The following is a 20,225-nucleotide window of genomic DNA, read 5'->3' as shown; positions in this document are numbered from 1 at the left end:
AACGTTTCTATGGCCATTGTCAAAGAAATTACTGCCTTTGTTTTCTTCTGTGAGTTTTGTTTTCAGGTCTCACATTTAGGTCTTTAATCCATTTTGAGTTTATTTTTGTGTATGCTCTAAGAAAGTGGTCCAGTTTCATTCTTTTGCATGTAGCTGTCCAGTTTTCCCAACACCATTTTTAAAAAAAGATTTTATTTATTTGAGAGAGAGCATGAGCAGGGGGAGGGACAGAGGGAGAAGCAGACTCCCCACTGAGCACAGAGCTCGATGTGGGGCTGGATCCCCTGGTTAAGGCAGACTTTTAACCAACTGCACCATCCAGGTGTCCCCTCCCCCCAACACCGTTGTTTGAAGAGACTTTTCCCCATTGTATATTCTTGCCTCCTCTGTTGTAGATAACGTAAGCATGGGCTCCACTTCTGGGTTCTCTATACTGGCCCATTGATTTGTGTCTATTTTTGTGCCAGTACCATATTGTTTTGATGACTACAGCTTCGTAGTATACCTTGAAATTTGGGATTGTGATACTTTCAGCTTTGTTCTTTTTTTTCAAGATTGCTTTGGCGACTTGGAAGTCTTTTCTGGTTCCATACAAATTTTAGTATTATTTGTTCTAGTTCTGTGAAAAATGCTGTTAGTATTTTGATAGGGACTGCATTAAATCTATAGGTTGTTTTGGGTAGTACGGACATTTTAACAGTGTATGTTGTTCTGATCCACATGCATGGGATATGTTTCCATTTGCTTGTGCCCTCTTCAATTTCTTTCATCACCGTTTGATAGTTTTCAGAGTAAAGAGCTTTCCTCTCCTTGATTAGGTTTATTCCTTGGTACTTTATTATTTTTGGTGTAACTATAAATGGGATTATTTTCATAATTTCTCTTTTTGCTACTTCAATAGTGTAAAAGAAATGCAACAGATTTCTGCGCATTAATTTTGTATCCTGCAACTTTACTGAATTCATTCATCACTTCTAATAGTTTCTGGTGGAGTCTTTAGGGTTTTCTCTATGTAGTATCATGTCATCTGCAAATAGATTTTCTCAACCAAAATGTTTAAACCTTCTTTCTCTCTGAAATGTTATAGTTTTCAGTGTAGAGGTTTTGAACATCTTTTAAGGTATACTCCTAGGGGGGCGCCTGGGTGGCTCAGTTGGTTAAGCTTCTGCCTTCGGCTCAGGTCATGATCCTGGGGTCCTGGGATCGAGCCCCGCATCGGGCTCCCTGCTCAGCGGGAAGCCTGCTTCTCCCTTTCCCACTCCCCCTACTTGTGTTCCTGCTCTCGCTGTGTCTCTCTCTGTCAAATAAATAAATAAATAAAATCTTAAAAAAAAAAAAAAAAGGTATACTCCTAGGTATTTCATGGTTTTGGTGTTACTGTCAATAGACTTTTTAAAGTTTAATTTCCAATTGCTTGCCATTACTATTTAAGTATATAAGCACCTAAAAGGGTCTTCAGGCCAAAAAAGTTAAGAACCAGTGAACTATTGTAATAGTTTAGGATGCACGTAATTTTGGTGAGATATGCAGAGCAAAATTTCAGCTTATTCTTGGGTCAGTGTTAAAATGATGTCCACATGTTTTTAAAGTACTAGAACTTTTTCTTTTTCAAGCCCTAAGTACAAAAAACTTCCCCAAATATATACAAAGTAGAACAATGAACCTTCACGTACCCAGTGTCAACATCAACTCACACTCAATCTTGTGTGAGCTTTGTTCTGTCCACTCTACCACTCCTGTGTCATTTTGAAGCAAATTCCAGGCATGATAGAACTCTGTAACAATTTCCTTACAATCTCTAAACGGGAACTTCATGTGCTCACGTCAGTGCCTTTGAACAAGACAAGCAAACTGCATCCATCACCATCGTGTGGGACTGTTGCCCTCCTCTAGATTCTATATGGTAGGTTTACCCCGAGAAGCAGTCATAGTCTGTCCAACAATTCCCAAGACTAAACGAATGGTCGATCCTTAGTTCATCTTAAGAGATTCACTTAATGTTTTCCAGCAAATATTAACTCAATATGCAGTCTCTGAAATGCTAGTCCAAGCAGGGGATGGCATGGTTTCACCTCTCCCGCAGACTCAGAGCAACTCGGGCAGCTTCTCAGAGCAGCTGTTCAAAAGGGTGGCCGGGGCCATCTGGGCTCAGAGCCCGATTACTGATGCCTGTTGTGGGCATGGGATTAGGTAGCAGTGCTTCTGTTCTCAGCCTCCAGTAATTTCTGTGACACTTCCAAAGCCTAACGCCCCTTCACTTTGGTCTGCTAAGTTTTACAATATTGTGTGTAAAGAAACCAGTGTTTTAAATAACATATATAGGCATGCCAGAAAGATTATTTTGTTGGCATTTACTAACAATAATTTATAGTTTTAAAAGGCTTACATTCATAAATGTCTGCTGGCCCAACGTTTAGTAAATTATGGTTGTTGTCTTTTATGAAAATAAGCATGCAGGGACAATACTATTAGCTGAGAGCAACTGATAACCCCCAAGAGAGCTCCAGGGAGATGAAACATCCATAAGACTAGAGTATATATACTAACAAAAGTGGCCAGAAATTACATGGGCAGGATCAGAGGAGCAAAGAAAAATCTTACAAGCAAAATAAAAGGCAATACTCCACTTGTCCCTCCCTTCTTGTCCCCTGTGTGGACACCCCCCACTCCTCACACCCTGGAAAGAAAGCACACCCCAGGCACGGATCGAGTGTGAGAATTTTTTATTCAATTTGTAAAGTACAGTTTAAAAACAAGATGTTAGTAACACTCTTAGAACATTGGCTTGTTCATTTGACATTTTCTCTGTCTTCACCAATTTTTATTACAAAAATCAGAAAAGTAAAAATTCATTACAATATTTGCACAGTGTGACCACTAGCTGCTTAAACAAAAGCTAATTTCTATAAAACCATAAACTTAGTGCAGTTTTATTAAGAGAGATCCAAAATTCTCTCAGTGGACTGGATATACATAGTGGTATATATTTTAAAGCAGAAAACCCCCAAAAACAAAAACAAGGAAAAAAGAAAATATAAGTCAAAATCGTCAGTTAAATATTCTGACCTGACAGTTCCTACAAATAGTAATTTCCACTACATATAAAGGAAACCGTTATCTGTGGTAAAAACTGTAGAGACAAAGCAAGAAATGTGGAATAAAATCACAATGGGTCAGAAGTCAGTCCCAGGCTGCAGGTGTTTTCAGTGAAACCCGGGGCAGGGAGCTACATCGTTGAAGAAGGGGCCACCTCCATCCCCAAATCACCATGTGTGCCTGTAAGCGAGACCCCACCACATGGCAAGTTGCAAAGTTTCAATGAAAAGACTTTGAAAAAGACAAATGTTCTTTTCTTCAAGAAATCTTTGTAAGGCTGTACTTTGCATAGGGAAAGAGCGGTCTTCGGTCATAAATTCTAAAGGAAAGAGGAAAAGCAAGCTTTTCAAAATGACTATGTGCAAGGAGTTGAGTCACCAGGCACCTCATCTACTGCCTCTCATTTATCCTGATCTGATGTAATTTCACTTGACAAGAGGAAAGATGGCATTTTGTGGTGACGGTGTTTAAAGGAAAACATCGAGGCTGGCAGCAGAAAAATTAAATTCTGAAAGAGGCTTGCCACCCCACGGAAGAAACACCTGGGCGCTCAATCAGTCCTACTCGTGCATACAGTAGGACTCACGAGGAACTTTTCAAATAAAAGCTTACTTTTTCAGAAAGCTGAAGTATAAAAAAATAGCACAAGCCGTGGCATTCCCTCCAATGGCTGCTACGTGAGTATTGTGAGCTGGCTGCCAGGAGGGATGGGTGCGTCCAGATACCGTCAGGCCGCTGGTCTCTACGAGCCGTGGTAGAGGTGCATGGCCCCCAGGGCAGCCCCACCGTGTCTCTCTCCCCCCTTCGCGGAGTTGGGGTGCTCCACCGCGCTATTAAGCTCGGGGATGCTTTCAGCGGTGTCCCCAAACCCATGGTAATGCCCATAGTGCAGATTCTCCTCAATGTCCTCCACCCAGGAAGGTCTATTAGCTACGCAGCTACTCGGACTCCCATTCAGGTGCAGAGAGCCGCACATCTCCGCATTAACGCTCATGGTCTTTTCTGGGTCCTCAGTCCCATTAACACAAACAGAGCCCTGGCTACTTGGAAAAGGCCGTCCTCGAACTAATCCATTGCTAATTCCATTAGATCCTGATAAGCACTGGTCATTCCTGCTCTCCATCCCATTGAGCTGTGTCGTGGAGGGGAAGTCCAAATGTCCATTGATGACACATCCATTTGTCAGTGTATCCAACACGGGGCTACTGTTTTTCATATCTGCATTAAGAAATACACCTGTCACCAAAATTCAGAACCACAGGGGGAGGAGAAACTAAAAATGTTTCATTGCTGCTACAATTTTAAAGGATTTATTTAGCTGCTTTTTTTTTTTCCTTTTAAACAAACCAGTTCCTTTTCTGGAAGTAAAAAACTGTGCATAGGCAGATTTAAAAATAGAACCCACAGCAGCATTTGCCCGGTAAGACAGGAAACATCTATGACTTTCAGCAGCACCGAGTGGCTGAGCGTAAACACCTAAGCTCACAAACACGCGGCATGAAAAATACCAACAGTCCCGAAAAGCTGTCAAAAAAACCCAAAAATCAAAAAACTGCTCTCCTTTTAAGACTATTTTCAGGAAGGAGTTTCAAAAATCACCCGTGAAAAAGTCCAGCAGAACAAAGCGTGAGGTTTTCCACAGAGTTAAAGTAAAACCCCACACCTCTCCAGCTCTTAAGGAAAGGGAGAAAAAAAGGTGGCCGCCGAAGCAGGGGCCTGGGGAGACTCCTGGGACCAGGCGAGACAGCCCCAGGAGAGCTCCGGGGGGGTGGGAGGGCGGCGGCCCGCCCTCGGGCCAGGCGTAGGGACACAGGAGTTCAAACCTTAGCGACACTCGCATCCACGTGGCACTTCCGCGACTCGGCCTGCGGCAGTGGCCGGCGGGAGAATGGGCACTAAGCGCAACAGCATGAGCTCTGGGAGGGTCTTCCGAGTTCACCAGTAAAGTGACTACGATGTCCGAGGCTTCACCTAATTAGGCTACTTTAAAAAATCACTTAGGTTGGAAAAATGTTGCTTGCTTAATCTGCATATGTAGACATCCATCAAGAGGAGGATGTCTTATGGGGGGAAAAAAGAGTCAATCACAACACGCTCGGGCCCACGGGGAAACTCGGGATTCAACATTCACGTTCACAGGAATTCACAAATCAGTACAAAGGATGATCGCAAATCATGTCTTGCTTGGTAATGTGAAATTTTATCTCAATGTTCTGCACTGTTAAAGCAAGGTATGATATTAAATACACAAGAGCGGAGTCCCACGACCGTTGGAACGAGGACATGCTTCCGGACCCCCAGTCACCCTGACACAGTGTGGCCCTCCCCCGGAAGGGCTTACTTTCCGCGTCACCATCTATGTGCCTCTGATTTGCACTTGGACATAGGTTTCTGTGTGTCCCGCAAATCTTCCTGCCAACAAAAAATCACGGCTTGTTCAATGAACAAAAACATCTTCTACACATGCCATTAATCATCCATTTTTCTGGCAATTTAAGTGATAATCATAGTTTAATAACTACTATAAATTCTTCAGAGGATAAGGGATTATTTTTTTCAAATTAAAGGACAGCTCTTCTATTTAGTTAAAACTCAAGACTAGAGAACAAGTATTTCAAGAACTGAACATGAAGTAGAATAGAAATAAAATAAGCTATTCCCAGAGAAACACTCTTACAAATTTAAAAAAAAAAATAAAGTATACACAGTGTTCCCTGGGTGGTAAAATTCGTGACTATGATGGCGACCTTGACAGTTATTAAGATGATTAACTGTGTACTAGTAACAGATACGGAAACGACATTCCCAGAGGCCTGGACCTGAAAAGGTCTGGGAGCACCACCTCAGAAACCAGCGTTGCCTAGACTCACTGTTTTCATTTCGCGTTTTCCGTGTGTACGCGCGTGTGTGCGTGGTTTAGTGCCCGGGGGTGTCAATGAGTGCCATTATGCAATCTCAAAGTCAAGGCTAGTTGATAACCTCATGTCGTTATGGAAAATCTAATAAAACTGAGCATGAGAATGGCAGGTATCCTAGAGACTGGCTAATTCGTGACCCCACCTGGCCGCCTCCAACACTGTCCTCACTCCTTGCTCCCACACCCTTCAGGGCCCGTGCTCCCACCCACCACCTGCCCACCTGCTGCACGGGCCCCAGGAGTTTAGCACATTTTGTGCATGCGGGAGGACGTATGTTGTACGTGAAGTGACGGGAAGCATGGCACCTGTTACACAGGATGAGCTGAGCTCGAAATTAAGCAACGCCCCAGCTCACTATTAAATTTGGCCTGAGAATGCAGGGAATTAATGCTCAAAGATTAAAGAGTGATTCCTTCTGCCTTTTTAAAAGTAGGTAGCAATGTCGTTTGTTTTTTAAAGGTTTGAGTTTTGTTATTTGTCTTTAGCCAAGGTCCTTAAGTAAATTATCCAATCAGAATTTTCCTTAGAAAATCAACCCATTTAATTATTTGGCAAGAAGGCGACTCCACCTGTAACAACCGTGTAGCTTCTAGAAAGATGTACACATTTGCCTTTCACTTTAGTAAATAGAAATGATTTTCTCACGTATGTCTGGGAAGCATATCGCATAATCTCTTACCCCAGTGAAGAATTTAGCATAGAGACATAATAAAACCTTAAAAAAACCAGTATCTCTTCCTACATATATTAACACAGTAAGAAAATGGCTAAGATGTTTTCACGGTCACCTGAAGAAAAGAATGGCAGAGAAAAGTGTTAACTCAAAGGAAAAGTCTTCAGAGACTCTAAACGCTGAAAGAACAAACTTTGACTTTTAAAAACTGAAAATGACTATCAACTGTTTGAAATATTAACACTTTTAACATGTAAAACGTGTTTTGTGAGACGTGGTGCTCAGGGTTTGGCCAGACTTGGAGTCCATGTCCCAGAAACCACAGCGACCAGCAGCAGCGAGCGGGGGGCTCCACGCTGGTGAGACCGGTCACAAGTCAAAAGCACGGCATCCACCCGTCCTCCGTGTCCACAGCAAGTCATCCTTCCCGCTGTGCCCCAGGCCGAAACTACTAGCAACAGATGTTTGCTTGGTGTAGTCACCCAAAGATCACGTCAGAAAAGCAAGCATGCGAAACCTCGTTGAAATTAAACAAGGCACGTTAAGCGGAAGCTTCAAACCAAAACAGAAGATTGCGCTTAAACTTTTCGTATCTATAGAATGCCCCCCAAACACTTATCCTTGTATCTACAAACTTGCCCAAGATACGCAAACTCTAGTGTAACATTCTTTAAAACGCCGGACAACAAAGTGCAAACATCGGGAGAGAAACTCAGGTTAGAAATAATATGCATACTGGTTCTTGCAACGACAAGGGGTCTGCATTGCTGAAACAGTGTATATTTCTATTTCTTTTGGTCCGACAGAACCACCCTCCTGCTGTTTGATGTCTTCGACCAGGGGGCCGCTGCAGCTAACGGGGAACTGTCCACTCCCACCTGTTACAGCAGCAAGCTCTCTATCGACCAGCATCGTGTCAGCTTCGTCATCCGCGTCGCCGTTCCCCAGCGGCCTGCAGGGACCCGGGCTCCGGGCTGCACAGAACACAAAGGCAATTTCAGATCCCTGCATCCACAAGCTCTTAAGACAACTACCTCTCACTCCTTTTTCCTCAAGAGTACTGAGGCCTCCAAAACTGTCACAACAACTTAATGATCTACAGATTACCAAGGAGCCTAGTACACTACCGGGAAACGTACTTTTCCACAGTATAAAAATACTTCCCGATGTGTGCCGTTTCAGTGAGAAGTCACAGGATTTCGGACACTTACTCTGTATGTACTCGATGGCACAAATTCTCCTTTATGGCTGTTACGTGGACAAAATAAAGCAGTTACACAACCCAGAGATGTTTTTAAATACGTTAAGTTCAGTGTACTCTGTATTATGCCCTCAAATGTTCCTTCAGTTGTTTTTGATAAAGAAATACGAAGACAATCTTTGAGTAACATAAAAACCATTAAAACTATCCTCAAATTAAAGAAAAAAATCACTAATTTCAGAAGCAGAAAATAAGGTAAAAGCCAAGATTCAATACTGTCCTGGGGGCACAGGCCCACGCACCAAGATATGATAACACTGGAAACAAACATTAAAGTCTTAGTTCCAGGATCTCTGGAGCTGAAGTTATATATGCACATTCCTCAAAAAAGGATCATTCTCTGGATCTTGGAGAAAAACAAACATGCACATTTAATCACGTTTCCTGCAAGAATCACGCTCACCGTATGGAAACACTCCTCCGGTGCACCTTCCCTGGGAACCCCCGCCTTCTCCCAGCAGCCACTCACTCAACACATGGCTTTCTAGTCTCAGCAAGCATGTGCTATTACAGAAACGGACCCCCAAATCACTTTTATGCCTTGCTTTTCTTCATTTACCATGGCATGAATGCAGCTCATCAGCGAAGTTCAAAAGAACCTTTTTAAAGTCAAATAATACTCCGCTGTAGGGCTGCATTGTAACTCACCCCCTGCCCCAACTCCCCGCCGTTGGCTGGCTGGCTGGCTTTCCTATCACGAATACCACAATCAACATCCTTATCAACACACCTTTGTGTGTATTTCTGGTTCTTTACTCAGATAAACACTGAGAATTAATTCTGGGTCGAAGGATATATACAATGAACAACAACTTTCGGTGCTAATAAACATTTAAAAACAGACATGAACCCTGCAGCTTTAATTACTTCTAATTTTGGAGGCACGAATCATTTTTGATACATGTAACCAGTTCCAGACCATCACTAAGCCTAACCCACACTGTTGAGACCAAAGATAATCATGTATGGTCTTCATGACAGAGAGGCAAAAGTTCTGAATGACTAGTACGTGGGAGAGACGGAAACAGAACAGTGTGATTTGTGTAGCTGGTCTGCACAGGTGTGAGGCCAAAAGCACTCAACAAGACAGAGGCACTAAGCCATGGATTTCCGTCTCTCCCACTCGAGGCTTTTCTTATTCCTCCACAGGCCCCACATCAGCGACAGGCAAGGTGCGACCTTCCCCGTGAAACAGGTACTTTCAGCAAGTCCATGGCAAACAGGCTGCCGTAACAAGGGGGGTGGGGGTGGGGCACCCAGGTGCCCCCTGAGCAAGTGCTCAGGACCTTCGGGGAGACCTCAGCCAGTCATTTCGGAGACGAGGAGCCTGCAGTCGGCGTGGGGTCAGGTTCTGCTCCTTCCCGTGCCCGGCAAGCCAGGCGGGGAATCAGGTGGTTGGCAGGGATGGGCACCCGCTAGCACGGCAAAGCCAAGACGCCTCTGCGAACAGGGAGACTCCGCTGGGATACGACACGACTTTCGGTGTCTGTACTCCTAAGATCTGCTTTCCGGGATTCAGGGGCCAGTGTTCCTCAGGAAGGTGACAACTAGGCTAAATGTGCAATTTCACATCTCTGAAAAGCAACGGTTATAAAAAAAAACCTGACAGAGGACAGATCAAAAAGTGCTTCCTGAGAGCAGAGCTACGTGTCTTCTCGTCCCCTAAGCCCAGGGCCCAGAAGAGTGGCCGTATCCGTGAATGAAGCCCACTCTCCAGTCTGAAAAGGCACAAACACAGAAAGCAAACAAGAACGATTAGTAACTGGAACGACCAGTAGTAAAATCGGGATCATGGCCTCCAGAGAAGGCTGGCTACAAAGTGCCGTGGGACTGGGCAGACCTGCCACCAGGAGGCAGAGGAGTCTGGGGACATCCCAGGTCACACTAAGAGGAGGAGCCGGGGCACAAGGCCACTTCACCGCGTCAATGTCTCCCTTAACAAGACCCACGCAGCGCACTAGGGGGCTACTGAGTCTGAAACCTTTCCAAGTCGCAGGTGCACCGTTAATGCTGACGCTTCCTCATTTGCAGAACAGGATGAAAATTAAACAGACCAAAGGCTCTCTTATTTTAGTCGTCAAGAAACTCTTTAATGTGGGGAGCATAAGCTAAAGCCGTCAGCCCAGAATTTTCTTTCTCTACAGATAGGCAGTCTTTGTAATGCACTGTTGCCATAAAATATCTGCAAGGACCTTTAACTCATCGGCTGATAACCCAGCTGTCCCAGAACCTTGGGTAATTCTAGCACCTGTAAACAGGAAGCACTTAATTACCCAGATGGAGGTATTAAAGGTGCAATTTACTTTTTAAAACTGTATTTTATGAACCATGAGATTAACATTGGCCTTTCAGAATTGTAAGAACACTGGATCCAAGTTGACTCCTTTCTCCCACATACCCATCCATCTTTGCCAAAGGAAGCACTGGAAATATTCCACACTGCGTTGGAGAAAGGCAGTCTTATAGACAGAAAACGAAAGGTCTTCTTTCCAAGTTATCGATTCTGATTCATTTTACACTTTGGAGAAGGACCTTCCTTTCCCATCTTCCTGATGACTTCCATAGTTAAAAGGAACAATCACTAAACATTTTGTAAAAAAATGTCCTTACCTTTTACTTGGCCAAAGTAGGCATTTGTTGAGGAGACAAGATTCTAGCACTTGTTAGAGGCTGAATATTTATGATAGAAAACTGCCTAGGACTGGCTCAAAATAAACCCTCCTAGCTTCCTTCCTGCAGAGGCAACTTTGCAACCAAGTGTGACTGACCACCACCCAAACACAGAAATCTGCATTTGTACTTCCATTGGAGATCCCTAAAACTAGTTCTTAGCAAGATTCTAAAGTTACATATTTATTTTATGACCAAGCAGTTTGAAAACCTGGGGAGGGCATTACTCAGCTCTTGGAAGCCGGGGAGCATCTGACACATCACAGGAGGGCGCTGTCAGGAAGCTTATTTCTGTGCTGGCTCGGTACGGCCGGGAAGGTGCACAAGCAGAACAAAAACAAGTTATTTTTTACTTTTTTAAAGTGAACTCTATTGCCCAACGTGGGGCTTGAACTCATGACCCTGAGATCAAGAGTCAGAGGCTCCGGCTGAGCCAGCCAAGCGCCCCCCCCCCCCGCCAAAGGACCTGGGCCAGAATGAAGGCGGTTCTACTTACAGGGGACCTTTCAGACTCTAGCTCCTGCCACGGCCCCAAAGGCAGCACCAAGTTCTGGAAACTCTACGGAGGGCCTGGGCCTTGTGAAAAGGACGTGGAAGGGAAGGTGCCCGGGACGGCGGACTCCCACCACAGCCACTAGACGGCTGAGGAGACGAGGCTCGAGGCAACGGTGCCAATCACAGAGAGCACTTGGCTCTCAAGTGTCACTCAGAGCACGGTGACATGATGCCAAGTCCTCAGGGATTAAGACAAAATGATCATTTGTTACTCCAACGCAGTGTTCTCTTGCTCTGGCCAAATATTTAAAAACCAGCCATCACTGACTGCGTCGTGTGCGCATCTCTAACGTATGGGATCAAACTAAAAGGAACTACAATTTTAACTGGGGAGGCAAGGGATTTCCTGAGTCTCAGGCTCTAATTACTCAGATGTATCACTTCACGGAAATCACATCCACTCTCCCTTCCCCCCGGTCTTCACATGTGGTCAAGACGAGTAAGGAAGACCAGAAAGTGGAGATTCTTTAATGTGAAGTTCATCCAGGGGAAAAGCGTGCTGAGAAACTTCTCACTGCTAATTTTAAAAGGAGTCATAATGCCGTAGTTTTCCTAAAAGGTGTTTTTATGAATTAAATACCTATATGTTATGTATGAAATTCTCAGATCAATAATATACCCATTTGAATTAAAAACAAAACTGCGAAGTCAATTTAACAAGAGATCTGGTATCAACAGCCTCCTTCCTTTGGCAACTGTTTGCCATTACCAAACCCTAGGCTACTGGCTGAGTCTGTAACTCACACTGCTTCTCCCCACTCTAGACTCGGGATCTGCACCCCAAACACTTATTGATTAAAACAAGAGCAAAGTCTCTCTCACGGATGGGACGGGCATTCTTTCCTAACCAGTCTCCCTGGTAACCTGGACGGGTTTCCAAGGCACACACACACACACACGGGTAACTACTGTTATTCCTGAGGGTTAACAGAACACGAACAGAACCGTTAAAGAGCAGCTGTTACTGAAAGACATCTGTCATCCACCTCGAGCCAACGGTTGATAAAAACTGGGGGAAAACACCTCAAAACCCACTTATATACTGGTGCTTCCTTGTGCTACCCCAAATGAAAAAACCCCGTTTTATGCCAAAATACTTTTAATCAAAATCAACCACTGAAGTGACTTTGGACTTAACACTCTAGTTCACGGCCCCATGGACTACGTCTGCGCTCTGACCAGAGCGGACGGGATCCTGGTGTGAATGGTGGGGCGAGGGTGTTTTGAGAAGGACTATATCCAAAGCACAGCGTACGGTCAAGCAGTAGGGAAAGGATGAGGTGTTATTAATCCTTCAAGTTCTTTTCCATCCGAGTTTCCAAGGGAAAATCACGCCAGTTAAAGTATCTGAAAATAGTTTATTGAGAGTGGAGACAGAGGCTACTTTCTGTGGAGAAGAGTAGGGAATTTTCAGTCTCAGGATTCCAAAGTAAAAAAAAAAAAGGAAAAAAGTTAAAAAATTTCACAAGGCACACTTTAAAAAAGTTGGCTTAGCCAGGAAAACTTTTTGAAATAACTGCTTTTATGAACATAAATTCCACACTAAAAACACGAGTGTGTGTGATTCTTAAGTTGTAGAAAGACTGGACTGAATTTCGTTAATAAGGTCCATGCTACGCACTCATCAGCCCGGGTAGCATTCCTGGCGCCTAAAAAAAAAAAAAAGGCCTAACTTGTACTGGGGGAAGAAAGAAGGGAGACAATTTTAAACTCTTTTAAATACGTTTACATGTGAAGTTATTCAAAAGTACTTTATATGCATATATTATATAAGGAAAAAAATACTTATTTTTACTCTAGTGTGAGAACCAAAAACTTATCCACAAAATGAATAATTCAGAACGAGCAAAACTTTAAGCTCCATTTAAATAGCAAATCAAAACGAGATGCCAGAGATTAAGTGAAAACGAACTACAGCAACCTATCCTGAATTGCACACTAGAACCCCATCCTAGAGGGGCAGTAACTGTGCAAACACAACTTCCTTCAGAAAACCCAGGTAACTGGGGAAAAATCATTACTTAGGCCCCAAGCCCCACTCACAGCGAGCATGTAACGATAAAATGAAAGCGATCACCTCCGCCTTCCCCCCGAGAAGAGCGGCACGGATGACGGCATTTGTCCGTGCTCACAGACACGCACGGACACACACACACACGCGCTCAGTGACATGCGGGACCAGCACTGCCTGGGGGATGGGAGTGAGGACGGTCTGGCTCAGCGCATCCGGTGTCGAGGCCAGATTTCTCCCCTGGTGGTGACAGAACAAGACCAGGGCAGGTGTGTGGAGCAGAGCCCAGGCTTGGGGCTGCACGACTCAAACACCAGGCTCCAGCTGCATCTTCTTCTGACCTGGTGCCTGGGGTTAAGCAGCGGGAACGGGCAGTTCGGGAAAGCTGCTTGGGGAGTTTCATGGGCAAAACATGAAAATCTCACCTGGTCAACCCAAGTGAATCCTTGTCTGGAGGAGGGAAATAAAATCCCCTCAACATCTATCCACCCGCACGATTCTTCAAACCCAGTCTGTGTAGTAACAAGGTTTAGGAAACTTAAATTCAAGTCTGAGGAATCCTCGGGAAGTCTTTTCAGAATGCTTCAACAATGAGATACTGGCTGATCCAACAGGCCTGAACACCTTAGCAGACTGGTTTGAAAACCTCTTTGGTAAATGTCTGAGTCTTGTTAGAATGTTCAGTGACATCCTTCTTACCCTACTAGATAGAATTTAAGATTTATGCTATAAACCAACACACGCGGACATGGACACATACAGGACTCTTGCCTGAGGGCATAATGAAGCTAACACTTCACATCATTCCAAAATATTAAACCAGGCATTAAGCGGACCAAAAAGACTATTTTTAAAAAGTGGATGCTCTTAAAGGGCTTTTAAAATACGTTAGAAAAAATATACTGGACCATGGTACAAATAAATGACAACACTGAACAATACGTCACCATTAAAAACACCACTTGTGAGGTTTAGACACAACTTCATGTTGTTTGTGCTTATGATCATTCTAGCACCTTCAGAGAATTAGGTAATTTATAAAAGTTACGAGTTTGGCAAACCATTACATTAAGTTCATACATTCATTTCCCCAAAAAAAGTCAAAAGTTTTTATAGTCACTAAGTATTTAAAAGTAGGTAATACAATTTTATCAACTTTCTAGTGAAAAAAAGAGCCCATTTTCATCTGGATGCCATCCAGTTAAACTGAAAAGGTGCAGCATTGGAGAGAGGATAATGTTGACCCACATGAAGTGTAGTTAGCTAAAACCTCCAGCCACTCAGGTTTTTCTCATACTTTACTTGTATAGCCTTTTTTTTTTAATCGAAGGGCACAACTTTGTATTTATGCTCAGCTATCTCATCTGAGTTCATAATTTCAACGTGATTACTCTTCACCGCCATCTCTAAGTGTCCCTCTCCGTTTAAGTTCGTTAAATACTCTTGCCCAGCTATCAATCTGTCTTTAAGATATCTTATAGACAGGAATATACATATAGTTTCTTTTCCTAGATAAAGGGGAGGTGTTTTCATCTGACAGTGACTAGGTGACTCCGCTTCTTTGCGAACTCCGAAGTTGTCTGAAGATAGAGAGGTGGGAGAATACTTATAGCTAACTTACCTTTCAGACGTAGCCTCACGTTGCCCTGACACCCCAGGTCTCGCTGGGACACAGCACCACACTGCCGGTGCGGAGACCAGCCGAGGCAAACCTCTCCCTGCCCAGATGGGAAACTGTGTTTGGCTACTAGACCAGCAATGTCATTCATAAGCTCGGGAACATTCACAGGAAACAAACAAAAAAATCAGGCACGGTGGCAGAGTTTTTTTAATAGTTATATTTCAAACAGGTACAGGAAACGAGAAAATTCTTTCTAACGCGTGGCAGAAAACCCTGGGTGTGCAGAAAGTTATATACACGTTTCCATCTGAGCTGTCAACACCGCCCTCTTATCTGCCCCCCTTTTGTTAAAGGGCCAATCTTCCAAGGGGCCACACGGGGAAAGCACCACCACCACCGCACCAGGCTCCTCCGGGCACAGGGCCCTCAAGCGAAGGTCTCATCTCGAAGGTGCTTCCAGCCATAAGAAAGAGCACACGTTACAGAAAAGAGGAGAGTCTGCCCCCTCCCGTCCACCAAGGGGTCTCACCTTCGGTCCTAGCCTTCTTCACTCCAAAGGGCTCCGGATCTTCCAAGCATCTCTTGCGACTGGTTCCCGCGCTAGTATGATTAAGGAATCGGCTCTGATGGCCCCCATTTACCGGGCCGTTATCATAGAAACGGCTCAGGTGACAATTCTGCAGGTTCAAGAGAAACTGGGTGCACTCTTGGAAACCCTGGGTTTGAGCAATGTCTGCTGCTGTCAGGCCACTGGCATTTCTCAGGCTGTGTGACACAAAAACACTGAATTACACCCCGCCGCGCGCTCACCTGCTCTCTGCTCCTGCTGACCTGACTGACTATCTCAAGGGGGCGGCAAGAGAATACAGATGTACGGCGAGTCTCCCGTACGGGGGAGCTCTCGTCCTGCTGCGTAACTAACTTCGTTCTTGCGCACATCTGATTACTAAGCAAGATTCGGGAGATAGGCATTTAAAAATCAACACACTAAAATTTAAAAAAGGCATCTTCCTATTGAACTTCTCAAAATCATTTTTTACGTCAGTCTGAAGAACCTAAATTTATGCTAACTTCAGACTTAACCTGAAACTGAATTCTATATTATCTGCATAATTGTAATAATCCATTCCTTTAGCTTGAGTAAAATCATAACAAACAAACATGTACTGAAATTGTCCACGGCATTTGTAACGATCGGCTTCCTCAAAAGAGCGCCCCGACAAGCCAGATGTGAGGCTAGCACGTGACACTGTAAGTGGAGGTCTAGAAGGATGTCCTGACATCAGAGGAACTTGCGGTCGGGGGGAGATCTGAGAAGCCAAGTTTGTGTGTGTGTTTGACGGGGCTTTCTGGCCTGCTTAGGAAAGCCTGCAGCGTAGGACACTGCATTCGAGAGCACCTGCACGGGGGTTTCCTGGGAGCCCATCCCCGGGGCAGAGGGAGTTCTATCACCCTAAGAGTCCACACCACAGCAGCTCGCGTGGCCGGCCACGCCAACAGATGAAGGTCGGGGTCGCCTACAGCAGCCAAGACACAGACTAAGTAGGAGGTACTGGCAGAATGTGACGTGAACCATCTCAATCACACGGATACGGAAGAACCACCTGTAAACCTCCACTAGGAAATAGTACTCAAGGAACAAAAGCAACTCCCTGAAGTTCCCCTGAAAGACAAGAAAAATATCCTCCCCGTGAAGTCAAGCTGCAAACCAGTGAAACAGACAGGCTGATGACTGAGAACGTGAGCACCAGACGGGGACCGGCTCTCGTGCCTGCTCTGCCGAGCGAGACCGCTGGCCATGCAGCACCACTGAATAATAACCAACGCAGAACGCGTGATGCTTGCTTCCAGGGCTAACGTTAACGCAAAAATCCACTTCAGAGTAACAACAAAACATCAGGGACAGACGGGGGTTCCTCTGTAAAGAGAACAGTAAGCCTTTCCAGCCCTCATACTCCTAAAGCTCCAACCTCAGAAATGAAAAACCTGTATATTTCTAGACAATCACTAAACATGTCTCCACTCTTTAAAGCCTAAGATAAAGAAATGCATCCTATGTTTCGAAGAAAGGTGAAAGCCCACACTCAGTTTGGTCAGATACAAAACAGACAAAACTTGAGAATCCCAGAAACCAACAAGTTTCTTAAGAATGTAAGGCAGTTGTCTGCAGAACTAATGGGGACTCAACCTGCCATTTCGATTTCATGGCTATGAATTCTGATGAGTGTTCTTCTACAGTTGGGTATGAATTAAATGGAAAGGAAACGCCAACGTTTGGGCAGCGTGAACTACCTTAATTACAGGTACATAAAATGATCATATACTTAGTTTCTGAAATCTACTATTGATAAGACAACAGTAAACTAAGTGTTTAGCTGGGTGAGTTTTTAAATTTTCAGGGACTGCCCCAAGTGCCGTCATCCAGAAAGGTCTACTCTATCAAGAATGTGAACAGAGGGGGTGCCTGGGTGGCTCAGTCGTTGGGCGTCTGCTTTCAGCTCAGGTCATGATCCCAGGGTCCTGGGATCGAGCCCCGCGTCGGGCTCCCTGCTCGGCCAGGAGCCTGCTTCTCCCTCTCCCACTCCCCCTGCTTGTGTTCCCTCTCTCGCTGTGTCTCTGTCAAATAAATTAAAAAAAAAAAAATCTTAAAAAAAAAAATGTGAACAGAGTAATAGGTAGCCACATGGAAAAAAAAAACACATCTAATTCTTCAAAATTTGGAAAAATGAAGACCTAGCATATGCAAAGTTTATAAAATGATCACTTCTATACAGAAATATGGAGCTGCTCTCCAAAATCAGAGAACACAGAACTAAGCTGACGGTAAAGAGGACTCTTTAGATCAGAGAATGATGAAGAACAGCACACGCATTTTTAGATGGCATTCACCATCATAAACTTCACTGAGGAGAACAGAGAAGCTTAGGGAGCAGCCAACATTCTCAAGTCACGAAAGAGAGGAATTTCTGAAATATACTCAGTGCCTTCACTTTCCATTCAGAAACAGAACATCAGATTAGACTTAGGGTAGAATAGCAAGTTTACTGTTTTCCCAAGGAAATACAGCGTTAGAGAAAAATAAGCAACAAACTGGGGCCGACATCCGGAGATTCTGGAGACGGCCAGCGCTTGAGTGGGGGTGCGTGCTGAGACCTGAGACCAGAAGGCAAGGTCTCCCCACAACAACGCAGTCGAACACTCGCACCTCATGAGGTATTATCTTCAAAACCAAACAGAAGGACTGTGGCCAACTCATGCTCCCCACGTGTGGACCAAACAGGGAAGAAGGATCAGTCACAGTTCAGACTGAACGGATGCTGGTTCCACACATACCTTTGCAAGACGAGAAGTCAGAGGGATCCAAAAGGGAGATCAAAACATTCTAGAAGATGTAGGGGCAAAATCTGGGGCATAAGATGACTGTGGAAGAATTGGGAGCTAATAATTTTGGCACTGTCCCTACAGGATTATCAGAAATGGGGACACATGCTATCTTCTCTCTGCTCCCAGTAAGCTACAGATTTCAACGTGAGCAGACCCTTGAACAAGGAGGGGCTGGGGATACCAACCCTTGTGCAGTCGTAAGCCCACATGTAACTTCTGACTCCCCAAAACTTTACCGAGAGCCTACTGTTGTCCAGAAGAAGCTTTACCGATAACACAGAGTTGATTAACATGTACTTTGTACGTTATATGTATTATATACTGTATTCTTGCCATAAAGTAAGCCAGAGGAAAAAGTGTTAAGGAAATCATAAGGAAAATATATTTACAGTATGTATGTATTTATAAAAAAAAAACACCCACGTATGAATGGACATGCACAGTTCAGGCCCCCATTGTTCAAGGGTCAACTGTATATTCCTTCTCTTGTCACTAAGCACTGAATGTACACAACATAGTTTGTACTCCTCTCGAGCCAAAGGACCTCTGAATACCTGATTCACTCACACACCAACAGGAACCCCACTCACGTACCTTCACCCTTCCATCGTCTACCCTGACAAACATCCAACTCCCTAACTCTGCTCTGCTTACACCGAAACACGGCCAAGTGGCTGGCTGCCCCGCTGCAGAGCGCACGGACAGGACAGCTGGGGCGCACTGATCCCAGAGCCAGCGCTTTCTCTACAGAGGCCTAGATGCTATGGACTGCAGGCTCTCCAGGCCACACTCCCGCTCATGACTCAGGTCCATCCTCTCGGCCTCAAAGCGGCCGCAGACGACATGTAAACCATACAGCATGGTGAGCTTCTAGTGAAATTTCACTCATGGACATTAAAATGAGAATCTCATGTAATTTTAACTTGTCATAAAATAATCATTCTTTTGATTTTTGTTCAACCATTTAAAAGCGTACAAATCATTCTTAGGTTATGGGCCGTACAAAAACCAGCAGCAGACTAGATCTGCGGAGTCACATGTAACCAGCAGATGATACTGCTAACTAGTCCTCTAGTTTTGTAAAACTATCTGTCCATGGGTTCCTCAAAGCTGTCTTTCCAGAAATTTTATGTACTACTCAATTCAAACAAATGACTTTTAAAAAGTTGCCAAGTCGGTTAAACTGCAGAATGTTAAGTACCAAGAAAAATATCTAGAGGGAAACTACAAGCCCCAAGAGCACGTGGAAAGAAACAAGACGGTCATCCCTATTCCACTTGGGTGTTTTCTGTTAAAAGTTCTGGTGTCCTACAATCAGGCAATGTGCTTACAACGAGGGAGGTGAAAATGGCCTTTACAAGTCTAAATCCCTCAAGCCACTTTTTCATTTTCACAGAGTCCCCTCTGTTCAATAAGCAGAGGGGACTTTCAAACGTGCTACAGAGGCTGAAAATCACCTGGGTTTCCACGTCAAGGACTAGAATAAAGGATCATTAAATGGAATTGTTCCTGAAACCTGAACCTTTAACAAAAGAGGCTCAGGTCTTTCAATCAATCCTTTTTCTGACTCATTCGAGCATGTTTCAATTTTGATGTTGTAAGAGCTGAAACAGTGATCCTGGTGAAAATGCACCACCAGTTTATTAAATCTTTAAACTTTTGTGTTCCAAGTTGAAATAGAAACTAAAGCTAAGCTCCCTCCCTTAGCTTTTTTTTTTTCCTCCCTTAGCTTCCTGACAGTCAGGGGCTGTGACTGTGAACTGGAAGGGGGCAGGACGGCTCCCCATCCCTGTGCCACACTGGGTCTGGAACAGTACTTTTTACTTTATTTATTTTAGAGAGAGGAAGACAGAGAGTGTGTGTGAGCAGGGGGAGGGGCAGGAGAGACAGAATCCCAAGCAGACGCGCCACCCCCGCCCTCCACCGAGTGTGGAGCCCTTGTGGGGCTCGGAGCTCGATCTCATGGCCTGAGCCACAGTACTTTTTAAAGAGCCGAGCCTTCACCCTTCAGTCCGCAGACGCTCGCTTAGGGCGTG

The 20,225-nt window shown here is 44.5% G+C and overlaps 1 protein-coding gene across 2 annotated transcripts in view; it reads right to left on the bottom strand.

The window, feature by feature from the left end:
* Positions 1-2,706: 2,706 nt before the first annotated feature.
* ANKRD10 (ankyrin repeat domain 10) overlaps positions 2,707-20,225 on the bottom strand; it is a 32,142-nt gene continuing 14,623 nt past the window's right edge. For both annotated transcript variants that reach the window (XM_035003044.1, XM_035003045.1), the window contains exons 4-6: positions 15,335-15,570; positions 7,566-7,661; positions 2,707-4,314 (exon numbers count right to left, since the gene is read on the bottom strand). In XM_035003044.1, the coding sequence (XP_034858935.1) occupies positions 3,839-4,314; positions 7,566-7,661; positions 15,335-15,570 (808 nt within the window). In that variant the 3' untranslated portion in view covers positions 2,707-3,838. The remainder of the gene's footprint in view (positions 4,315-7,565; positions 7,662-15,334; positions 15,571-20,225) is intronic.

Source organism: Mirounga leonina, unplaced genomic scaffold, assembly GCF_011800145.1.
Source record: "Mirounga leonina isolate KUSES-001 unplaced genomic scaffold, KU_Mleo_1.0 Mir_127, whole genome shotgun sequence".
In the NCBI taxonomy this organism is placed as follows: domain Eukaryota; kingdom Metazoa; phylum Chordata; class Mammalia; order Carnivora; family Phocidae; genus Mirounga; species Mirounga leonina.
The sequence above is the reverse complement of the archived record's forward strand: the minus strand, read 5'-3'. Positions and strand labels throughout refer to the sequence as shown.